We start from the raw sequence: 12,111 nt of genomic DNA, 5'->3' as shown, positions 1-12,111 counted from the left end.
CCCTTCCAACTCTGCTATTCTATGATTCTATAAGGCCAGATCCTAGGCTCTCAGGAGTCGGGAATCAACTTCCAGGGGTGAACATTCCAAAACATTACTAAATGCTAGGAATTGAGATTAGCACCAAAGAGACAGTTGGAGAAGTTGTGTGAGAAGGGCTTCCTCCTCCACCTTGAAGCTTGGGACATTTTCTTTCCTTTGAATGGTCAATTGTTTTGCTTAGTTGCATAGAGTTGCCTAGGGGGAATTTCCCCATAAAAGTGCCTAGTTTGTGTTACAGAACTGTTAATTGTTTGCAATAAAGCTTTGTGGATTGGCCCAGGAACTTTCCTTAGTTTTGGCTCCTTGAAGACTCGTGAGCAGCTACAGCCCACATGAGCAGCTACAGCCCATGATACTTTGGTTCGTCCTAGTAAAGCTGTGGTTTTGCTATCTCTGTACATTATATTTTTAAAGCTCAGCTGAAAACTTTTATTTTTTCTAAAGCTTTTAAAACTTGGTTTTGATCTGACTTTTATACTGTTAGTTTTTCTCTACCCTGTGCCTGTTTGGTGCATTCTCTTCCCCTTCTTACTGTTTTATTATGATTTTATTAGAATGTAAGCCTCTGCGGCAGGGTTTTGCTATTTTATTGTTTTACTCTGTACAGCACCATGTACACTGATGGTGCTATATAAATAAATAATAATAATATATTCAAGCCCATCCCTGATTTCTGAAAGCAGAACATGCAAGTGGCTCCTCAAAGCCTTGTTCCAGCAAGAGCAGCTGATGTCGGCATTTCAAACATAGCTGGTTGCATACTTTTCCTGGCACTGGTGTACTTTTCCTGGGATTAATCTGTAACATGTACAGTGGGCCTTCATGTATGGATGTGTAGGTGTTCCCGTACATCCACGGTTGGGGCTGGGAGAACCCCAGGAACCTGATCGCCTTGGTCCCAAGGTCTTGTGGCTAAGAATCTGAGGTCCTTTTCCAGGATTCAGGTCTCTGGTATAGCCATACTCCGAGGAGCTCCATGGGCCACCTCTTCCCAGCGAGTTCAGAAGGAGTGCATTCGGATTGGGTTCTGCTCTTGACCTTGTGGCAGGTGGATGAATCTCCTCCTCCTCAATTGGGTTAGAAACCTGCCTGCTCTTTCCTTCCCGGAGAAGCGCTCCATTCTTGCCCGACGGTGTCCTCTTCTGCGAGACCTTGGAAACCTGTTTTCTCAGGGGCTCTGTGGAAGGAGGCTGACAGGAGATCACTTTTCCTTCCTGAGCTAAATATACTGAGCAACAGCTGGTTCCCCTGCCTACATCCCTGGGGGAGATCACGACCGCGTTGAGCTCCGCACATTGGCCAGTCCAGATGACATTGCCATGTCCCCCTTGGAGGTCACAGGCTGGTTTTTTGGGGAGGGGCGATAGCTCTGCATCTTTGCTTTGCCACATGGTTTGGTGGCACTGTGTGACTCCAGCCTTCAGTAATCTCAGAGCATCCTGTGAAGGTTTTTTCTGTCCTTATTTTTATTCTTTTTGTAATGCACTTGGCTCACTGAGAATGTCACAGGACTGCACAGATTTCCTTAATCCCTCTTTTCAGGCGTTGTAACTTCAAAACTCAGCTCAGTCAGGGGCCTCTTTGCCAGCCAGCAAGAGGAGCGTTCCGGAAAAAGGATCCACTGGGCAATTCTTGAGTAGTACAAGAGCTCAGTTCTCTGGCATGGAGGTTTTCTCCCTTTACAATTAGTTCTTCTTTTGCCTTCCGTCTACCTTCCTTGCTTTCCCCATTGCTTTTCCTGCTATTTATTATGTGTGCGTTTTTAAAATTATAAACATAACAATTACAACAGCAAGAAAAAAGTGAAAAAATAAAAGGCGGAGGATGAAAAGGAAAAAAAAGGGTGGGGGTAGGATTTAACATTTATTTATTTAAACAATTATTTATTACGTTTCTTTACACTATTGTTCTTGCTTTGCCTCTTCATCTTTAGTGTCTGCTAGTATGTGCGTGTGCGAGTGTGTGTGTGTGTGTGTTTGAGGCATCCATGCTCCACCATGAATTCCATATTCTTTTGTGTTCTGCATTGTACAGTGCCTCACCTACTACATTACACAACTATCCCTTGCATTGCTTTCCCTATTTGCCTTTTCTGAAGATGTGTGGTAAAGCACTAATAAAGTAAGCAGATTTGAACTTCTTTTAAGCTGGCTCTAGATTGTGCTTATTGCCTCCAATGTTAAATGCTGTGTTGCCACGCTTACTCTACCTAAGGCAGCTCTGCTGTGAGTCTCACCAGACTTTCCAAAGTTTTTATGCCAGAGCAATTTCAATTATAATGCATTTTAGTTATCTCCAACATATTTGGAGGCCCCTCATAATATGAGGCCCTAAGCCATGGCTTACTTGGCTTGTTTCTAAATCCAGTACTGCCTTGGATAGGGCCTTCTGAACCGTAATGCTGAGCCTTTGGAAAAAAAACCCAGGAGATCCATCCCTCCGCTGTTCATTTTCCCCCCTATGCCAGGCAAAGACCCTGTTCTTTCAGCGGACGCCTGAGTTGGAAAGGATTTGCTCTGTCGGTTTCTCTTGTTACTCTTACTGCTCAATCAGTTATTTTTAAATATTGTATTTGAATTGTTTTATGGTTTTGGCTTTTAATGTTTATGCATTGTAGAGCTTTGGCACAAAAGGTGGGATAAAAATGTTCTAATAAATATATCTAGCCTTTAAGGTGCCACAGAGTTCTTTCATAAACATCTACGTGGAAATTTACGGAACTTCATAAGCAAAATGTTCTCCTTCACCTGTTATCTTTCACCCTAAAAAATGACGTTGAGAGATGGTGACATGCTGATGGCTTCATAGTTGAGGGCTAAGCTGGGATTTTACACCTGATCCACACAAGAACATACTGGCCTGATTCAGACATGCTGCTTAAACCACCCAGAGAGCTTCGGCTATGGGGTGGTATATAAATGCAATAATTTAAAAAATGGTTAAGGGAATGCATTAAGGTGGATGCATTCCTTTAACCATTTTGTGGTTAAGCAGCATGGTTTAGTGTGTTGTCTGAACCAGGCCATTGTCTGTCCATGTTAGCTTCCTTCATGCACCCTGATCATATACATCACTTGGCCACTGATTTCAACAGAACCATCTTCCAAACCCACTGTATTTGGTACTGGATATTAGTAAACTCCTATCCATTTTTGATGTTGGCATTCTCACCTATACAATCACAATTTCTTGTGCTAACTATTCGTGAATAAAACTCTTTTAATATACAGTGTGCTTTACAATCCTAGTATCATTCGCCCTCGCCCTTGTCTTTGTGCTCTTAAATACAAAGCTGCCTATAATTTTTTCAATGCTCCTTATGCTTTTGGTACAGATAATGAAAAGCTAAATTTATCATGGCATTCTTGGAATTGGATTGATTCCCAAGTACATAAACTCTGTAAACTGAAGATATAATTTCTTTAAGTTTTAACTACCATCTAGCAGAAAAATACAAGTCATGACAATTGCTGAAGATACAGGGAGCTCTGGAAGTGATTTCCTCCAACTGCTGCTGGAATTCCCTCTGAATAAAAACTTTCTGGGACTTTGTCAGTTCAGGGAATCCGAGATAGGACTGGCCAGGCTAGGATGCCCCATGAACCACAACCTCTTTGCATACCTTGATCCTGCCAGTTAAGCGGCCCTGTCTTCTTTTTGACTTCGTTAACCTTAAGCAAGCTCAGGTGTGGGTTTCATGGACTGAGAAAGCTTGCTTTGAGACATTGGAGAGTCCTGATCTAGCGACGGCATTTTGGAAGCCGGGCCATCGTGCATGCCCTTGTGAATTCACAGCTGTGCGTGTCGGAATAGTCTTTTAATTGGCAGGTGTTAAGAACTTGTGAGGAAAAAGAGATGCAATTTATTCGGACTGTTTTAGCCGCAGCTCTGGAAGATGATGGTGCAGTTTATTATTAGCCTCCCAGCAGCAAAGATGAATTAGCAATTTGAACATGACGGCTGAATTTCCTCTTCTTGGCATCCTTATCTTTGGTTTGCTTCAGAGGCTGCCTCTGTGCCGGGTGTCTGGCCTTGCCTGCCTACTGACCAGATCCGTGGTGTGTGCGTGCTTGTGCATGTGGATCGGCAAATGTAAGGTCTGAGTTGTGGCAAAGTCGTGTCTCTCCCTTAGAATCATAGAATCATAGAATAGCAGAGTTGGAAGGGGCCTACAAGGCCATCGAGTCCAACCCCCTGCTCAATGCAGGAATCCACCCTTTTCTAGCCTCTCGGCGATTGTGAGGCTGTGTAAGGAAGAGCATATTTTTTGTGAGCAAAGCTGTATTTCTGGCTGGCAGCTTGGTTTTGCAATCCAAGGACCTGCAAATGGCACAGGTGGTCCATCACTCCCATCGAAAGCTGAGCAGCACCTTGTTGCCAGATAGCTGAGCCAGTCCAGCCCATCCCTTCATCACCATGAGGGCCTCAGTAAAAGCATGTAGGAAGAGGTGATCTATTGGGTGTTGTCCTCTTAGGTTTTCAAAAATGCCCTTGCCAAAGGTTTCTAAGGAAAGCTTATGTATTGCTATTGAAATACATTCAGATACAACGTTAAAAGCACAACATTAAAACAACTACAGTAAAAACTATTTACGTTAGCAGTCATGGAGTAAAGAATAGGTGGTCTTATGGGTGGATAAGAACAGAAGGGGAGAAATATACTGACTCCACCCCACCCCTTGGGGACTCGCAGCTTAATAACAAAATGTTAGATCATTTATTTATTTATTTATTTATTTATTATATTTCTATGCCACCCATTAGTCAAAGCTCTCTCTTTTTTAAAAAATATTTATTTTATTTATTTATTTATTACATTTCTATACCACCCAATAGCCGAAGCTCTCTGGGCAGTTCACAAAATATCCATTCATTCAACAGTCCTGTGAAGTAGGTTAAGCTCAGCTAATAACCAGGAAGACATTTGGATCTGCATCTCCACTTTTCAAATCCAACCCTCTTTCCATCTAGCTTGCAGCAACTGTTTTAATGGCAGCGTCCAATGTGCAGGACTTACTGCTGCAACTGACTGACTTTGTGCTGTTTTTTCCCCCAGTTCCTGAGGGAAGATTTGAATTACCACGACCCGACGGTCAAGCACAGCACTTTCCATGGAGAGGATAAGCTCATTAGTGTTGAAGACCTTTGGAAGGCGTGGAAGTCGTCCGAAGGTAAGCGCGGCGTGGCCCGTGTCCGCGTGGCTTGTGTATTCCACAGAGGAAAACCTTGGCTGGTTGTGTCACCTTCTGCCGCGTACTGCAGAAATGTTGTGTCTCAGGGAGGGTGACGGGCCTAATGAAATTGCCAGGACTGTAACAGAAAACTAGAGGAGTTCCTTCAAAGAAGGTGCGATAACTGGAAAAGGCAAAAGATGAATCTCATAATGTTTCCCATTCCACAGTTGAATGAAACTTTCCAATAGGTGGTTTTGATGATTTTGTTTGCTTCTGGCAGTGTTGATTCTTTTCCCAGAAGGCCTAGCATCCACTTTTGCTCCAGCAAAAGTGGTGGAGAAGCCCATGCAGCATCTAGAATGCCAGCTGATTTTAAGTCTTATGCAAGAATACCTGTTGTCACACACAATGGTTTGAAAAAAGAGAAACGGGTTCTCAGGGTGCAAAATATTTATTTTCACGAAGCCCGATGCGTTTCGGCCTGCGCTTTCCTCTGACTTCCTCCTTCTACTGCTGCCTGTGCCTCCAGTAGCCCCTCCTGCCTCAGCCAAGCCAACTCCCTTCTCCTCTTCTAGCAAAGGCTTCTTAGCTTCATCTAATCTGTTGACCGTTTTGAGCTTTTGTCCTATTTTTACCCTGTTTATTTTTGTAGCTGGTTTGTAAGCTTCATCATAGATCATGATTGACCAGGAAGTAATTTCAAAGTGGTCTAAAGCCTTAAGCATCCTAAACTAAAGGGAGGTGGGTGGAACCAGGGCCAGGATATCTGAGCAGGCCAGTCCCATACACCTCGCCCTTCTAAAACTGACATCCAACTGGCTTCAACGTTCTTGTCTCTCTTGGAAGGCAAGGGAGCATACAGTCTTTGTTGGGCCATTTGGGGTTTATTGCTCTTCATTTTTATTTACAAATTGACATTTTTCTACATACCTTGGGAGCCTCTCGCGCAAGCAGAAACGGCTGCCGTATCTCGGGGTGGCCCTGCCTTGCTGTCCTGTTGATAGGCATGGGGCCGTTTGACAGGAATCTCTGCTCCACAGTACTGTGGCTTCCCTGAGAGAGTGCTTGTGAGAGGACAGATGGCTCATACGCCCCTTTCACTCCATCATTGCTGCAAGAACAATGAGCAGATCCTCTGTACTCTGGGCTGAGTGCCACTCTCAGTCTGCAAACGGCCACGGGCGTTGAGTGCCTCCAAGATAAAGCCGTGGCACCTTTGCCTCCTGCATTCAGCAGACACTTGCCTGCTGCTCCTGGTTCTTGTTCTTTTTATTGCCTTGTTAATCTCTCCCAGTGGCTGCTAATTCTAATTGTCGCCTAAATGTCAGTCTCCCCTTCCAGCAGAAAGAAAGGTTCAGCTAGAGCTTCTCTAGACTGCTGTCTAAAAACTGCCAGCCTCCATGCTGCCAGGTCTATCCTGTGTGTGAAGCTAGCTATATGCTATCCTGCGAGTGAGAGCTGAGACCTATCAGGAAGGAGGTGGAGCCCAGGGGCAGCGCCTTCTCTACTTTGCCCGACTGCTGAATCAGAGAGTATGCTGGGGGCATGAGAATGCTGCTACATTGGGGGTGTTCAGACAGTCAGCGGCGAAAACAATGCGGCATCAGTTGTTTTCCTTGCTTGGATGTGTGCTGGTTATTATCATAACTACCTGTGCCATGTCATGTGTTGCCATGTTGTCCAAACCTGGCGCACGGTACAGCCTTGGTGACTTTTCACCCACTCTACAACCCCTATTGCAAGCCGTGAGAGTCACCACGGCCGTGCTGCACTCTGAGTTCAGACAACGCGGGCGGCAACCTGCAATGTGGCACGGGTAATTCTGGTTGCGCAGTACGCACGGGGGCAGCTGAAACCACCGACACTGTGTTGTTTCTCTCACTGATCATCTGAACCCGGTCATTCTTATATGTGACCATTGGTAGAAAAGCAGATAACAACAACAACAACAATATTTCTTACCCGCCTCTCCCTTTGGATCGAGGCAGGGAACAACATTAAATACAAAAATACAAATTTTTGTGAACCGCCCAGAGAGCTTCGGCTATTGGGCGGTATAAAAATGTAATAAATAAATAAATAATAAATAAATAATAAATACTATAAAATACAGTAAAATTCATAAAACTGATTAAAAACATAAAAACTAATACATTAGTTGACACTTTTGACTAATACATTAATTAAAGCAATGAAGGATTCAGCCTTGTGAGTGCCTGAAAGGGCAGCTACTTTTGGGAGTGGGGCTGGGGTTGGGGGGGCTCTGTAGGCTGCCTCCTCTGCTTCCAAATTGCCTCAACAACACTTGAAGAACTTCTTTGCCTTGAGTACACTCCAGAAAAGCCCAATCTTACATGTTGAGATGTTCTGAGGGCAAATCCCCAAATCCTCGGGGGCGACAGCAGACCAAGTTGACCTCAGAATCCCCATCTGTGTCCAAAATCTAAAAGAAGGAGACAGCCATCTCGAAAACTTAACCAACTTGTATTTGCTTCATGACCAACTGCTCATTTTTTTTTTACAAAAAATGCTTTGATGTGTTGATGAAAATATATAACAGAAGAAAGACATTAATACCATCACCAATATTTTTAAAATCTCCGTTTTCATATATGAATCCAGAGAAAAAATAATAAAAAGAACTGACCTCTACAAAAATAATTCTATAATAACTGGAGTTCAGTGCGTTCATATTATTAATAGCATGTTAAAAGTAAACCATTAAAATAGACATTCAACCAGGATGATCAGGGGTCTGGAAACAAAGCCCTATGAAGAGAGACTGAAAGAACTGGGCAGGTTTAGCCTGGAGAAGAGAAGATGGAGGGGAGACATGAGAGCACTCTTCAAATACATAAAAGGCTGCCACACAGAGGAGGGCCAGGATCTCTTCTCGATCCTCCCAGAGTGCAGGACACGGAATAACGGGTTCAGGTGGCAGGAAGCCAGATTCCGGCTGGACATCAGGAAAAACTTCCTGACTGTTAGAGCAGTACGACAATGGAACCAGTGACCTAGGGAGGTTGTGGGCTCTCCCACACTAGAGGCCTTCAAGAGGCAGCTGGACAACCATCTGTCGGGGATGCTTTAGGGTGGATCCCTGCACTGAGCAGGGGTTTGGACTCGATGGCCTTGTAGGCCCCTTCCAACTCTGCTATTCTATGATTCTATATTCCCATGTTTTAAAGTCGGAATAGTAGATTCACAGTGCTGTCTTATGTTTGATGTAAAACATTGGCAAAGCTCTCTATTACCCTTATTGTTTTGCTAACTCCTGCTTCTCCCCTCATCATCCTAATTTTAAATAATCATGGCTTTTGATGAAGTCCCTCACCAAAGACTCCTGAACAAACTTATCAGTCATGTATTAAGAGGAGAAAAGGTCCTCTTATGGATCAGGAACTGGTTAGAGAACAGAAAGCAGAGAGTAGGAATAAATGGTCAATTCTCCCCATGGAGGGAAGTAAATAGTGGGGTCCCACAGGGATCGGTATTGGGACCAATTCTTTTCAACTTGTTCATAAATGATCTAGAATTAGGAATGAGCAGTGAAGTGGCCAAGTTTGCCGACGACACCAAATTATTTAAGGTTGTTAAAACACAAAGAGATTGTGAGGAGCTCCACAGGGATCTCTCCAAGCTGGGAGGGTGGGCGTCCAAATGGCAGATGCAGTTCAATGTAAGCAAGTGTAAGGTGATGCACGTTGAGGGGCGGGGGAAACAACTTCAAGTATAACCTTTCTTGTTGGCAGTGTCCGAACAAGAAAGAGATCTTGGGCTTGTGGTGGACAGCTCGATGAAAATGTCCACCCAGTCAGTGTGCGGCCGCTGTCAAGAAGGCAGACTCCATGTTAGGCATTATAAGAAAAGGAATTGAGAATAAAACGGCCCGTATCATACTGCCTTTATACAAACCTATGGTGCGACTACACTTAGAATATTGTGTGCAGTTCTGGTCACCACACCTAAAAAAAGGATATTCTAGAACTGGAAAAAGTGCAGAAAAGGGCAACTCAAATGATTAAGGGGCTGGAGCATCTCTCCTATGAGGGAAGGTTACATCAACTGGGTTTGTTTAGCTTGGAAAAAGGGAGGCTAAGGGGAGACCTGATAGAGGTGTACAAAATTATGCATGGTATGGAGAATGTGGACAGGGAGATATTTTTCTCCCTCTCTCAAAATATTAGAACCCAATGGGGTCATCCCATGAAGCTGATTGCTGGGAGATCCAGGGCAAATAAAAGGAAGGGCTTCTTCACACAGCGCATAGTTAAATTATGGAACTCACTCCCACAAGATGTTGTGATGGCCACCAATTTGGATGGCTTCAAAAGAGGATTGGATAGATTCCTGGAGGAGAAGGCTATAATTTTTTATCCTTCTTCTCTGTTTAAAACTGCAAAGAGAAGAAATAGACCATGAGATTGGATGCCACTCTTTGATATTTCATCTCAGGAAAAGCTGAAGTGTTGAGTTGTCTTAGTAAAGGAAAAAAAGGAGGAACGTGGAGGGGGAAACACAGTAGAGGTCCCTCAAGTATCCCTAAAGAATCACTATGTAGCAATTGGAATTTGTTACTGCAAGATGTAATCCTGTCTCCAGGCATGCCTGAGCCCATGGCCCCAATCCTTCTGCCATGTTTTATATGAAATAGTATCACTAGCCCCCACCTGCACAATGAAGTGGTCTGGCTTAGCACAGGCTTTAATTCCGCATCTGTTTTTCCTAAGAGCCAGGCCCTTGGTCAGGCCAGAGATCCCACATTCGTCTTTAAGCGGGGTTATGGAGGAGCGATGAACTGCTGCATTATGCGTTTCATCAAACCTGTATCTACCACCCATTTGGGGTGGGTGGGATCCTAGCCCTTGCCATTTCACGGCTGCTTCTTAAAAACTGGTTTCCATATCAGCCTCTCTTGGAAGATTGCTGTCAAAGGCAGAAGGAAGGAACAGGGCCAGGAACCTGTTTTCTATCATGCCAAGTCTTGGCCAATTTAATTCTACAGAGAGCTTCCTGTTGGAGTTTCTCCTGGCTGGTTGAGCCTACTTTTAATCTGATACTTAAGCAGTGGTATTTATTTATTTATTTATTTATTAAAACATTTGTATTTCGTCCTATATCTCTAGGATCTTAGGGCAGCGTACAGATAAAATTGTGTGTTGTGGTGCCAAAATGCAAAATGGCCAAAGTAAAGCCTTTTGTTGGTTCAGCTTCTCTGGGAATACCTACAGACACCTGCAGGCTTCCAAGTTAGGCAGAATTCTTCATCAGGCAGAACAGAAAAGTTACAGATTGCTAGTGACATAGCCTGCAGTCAGACCAGGGGTAGTTGAGTTTAAGCAAAAGCTTCTTCCTCAGTTTGTAAGATGCTCTTAACCATAATTGTTGTAAACCGCTCATGGGGCAGTATAGAAATAAAATTAACAACAACAACATTGTAGAAAATGAAGAGGAAAAGAGAGAAAAGTATACACCACTGGCCATGGAAGTCAAAGAACTATGGCAACAGGAAAAGGTCACAATTATTCCGTTAGTCACATCAGTCACTGGCATCACATCAAAAAACTATACAGAAACCCTTCAGAAACTGGGCCTGCCAAAATACACCTGCACCAACGTCCAAAAAGCAGTCATACTTAAAACATGTTCAGTTGTCATTCAGTTCCTGAATCAGTAAATGACAGCATGACGTGGCAAAGCCCATCATATCCATCTAGAAAAACTGCCATGAGTGAGAAAAGAGAAAATAATAATAGTGTGTCCCGTCCCGTCCCCCAATCTGAGTTCATTCAAGGTCTTACAGGTACGTAGCTTGAGAAAAGAAGGTTTCCCTTGCTGGTTCAGAGCGGCAGCCCATCTGGCTCAGCACTGTGTTTACCCAGACTGGTCAAGGGAAGTTCACAGCGACACCACACTTTCTCTGTTTTAATCCCTAGTGTCTGGGAGTTCAAGGTATATGTCATCTGCGGAGGTTGGTTCCTTTGATTCCTCGCTCTCCTTTATTCCTCATATCGAGGCAGTAGCTAAATCCTGTCGTTTCTTCCTGTATAATATTGCCAGGATTCGACCATTTTTGTCTGTCTCTTCTGCCAAGACTCTTGTTCATGCACTGGTTATCTCTCGGTTGGACTACTGCAACCTTCTTCTCTCTGGCCTTCCCTCGTCTCACATCAGTCCGCTGGTCTCTGTCCACCACTCTGCCTCTAAGATCATCTTCTTGGCCCGCCGCTCTGACCATGTCACTCCACTTCTGAAATCTCTTCATTGGCTTCCAATTCACTCCAGAATCCAATATAAACTTCTCCTGCTGACCTTCAAAGCTTTTCACGGTCTAGCTCCTGCCTATCTCTCCTCTCTCATCTCACGCTATTGCCCCACTCGTGCTCTCCGCTCCTCTGATGCCATGCTTCTCGCCTGCCCAAGGACCTCCACTTCCCTTACTCGGCTTCGTCCTTTTTCTTCTGCTGCCCCTTACGCCTGGAACGCTCTTCCAGAACACTTGAGAACTACAAACTCAATCACTGCTTTTAAAACTCAGCTAAAAACTTTTCTTTTCCCTATAGCCTTCAAATATTGAGTTTGTTCTGACTCTATACTGTTTAGCTTCACCCTACCCAGTGCCTGTTTACACTTCCCTCTGCCTGTTTGCATTCTCTTTCCCTCCTTACTGTTTACTACAACTTTATTAGATTGTAAGCCTATGCGGCAGGGTCTTGCTATTTACTGTGCAATCTGTACAGCACCATGTACATTGATGGTGCTAAATAAATAAATAAATAAATAAATAAATAAATAAATAAATAAATAATAATGGTTGCACTTCAAGCTGCTTGGGTTAATAGCCACCCATAGAAACATGCTCAGCTAACATTTTAAGAAGCTGTTTATAGGAGTG

At 43.8% G+C, this 12,111-nt stretch overlaps 1 protein-coding gene across 4 annotated transcripts in view; it reads left to right on the top strand.

Moving 5' to 3' along the window:
• STIM1 (stromal interaction molecule 1) overlaps positions 1–12,111 on the top strand; it is a 109,809-nt gene that overhangs the window by 58,652 nt on the left and 39,046 nt on the right. For all 4 annotated transcript variants that reach the window (XM_063127337.1, XM_063127338.1, XM_063127339.1 and 1 more), the window contains one exon: positions 5,099–5,213. In XM_063127337.1, coding sequence (XP_062983407.1) covers positions 5,099–5,213 — 115 coding nt within the window. The remainder of the gene's footprint in view (positions 1–5,098; positions 5,214–12,111) is intronic.

Source organism: Elgaria multicarinata, chromosome 5 (genome assembly GCF_023053635.1).
Source record: "Elgaria multicarinata webbii isolate HBS135686 ecotype San Diego chromosome 5, rElgMul1.1.pri, whole genome shotgun sequence".
Classification (NCBI taxonomy): domain Eukaryota; kingdom Metazoa; phylum Chordata; class Lepidosauria; order Squamata; family Anguidae; genus Elgaria; species Elgaria multicarinata.
Note: the sequence above shows the minus strand (reverse complement) of the source record. Positions and strands in the feature narration are given on the sequence as shown.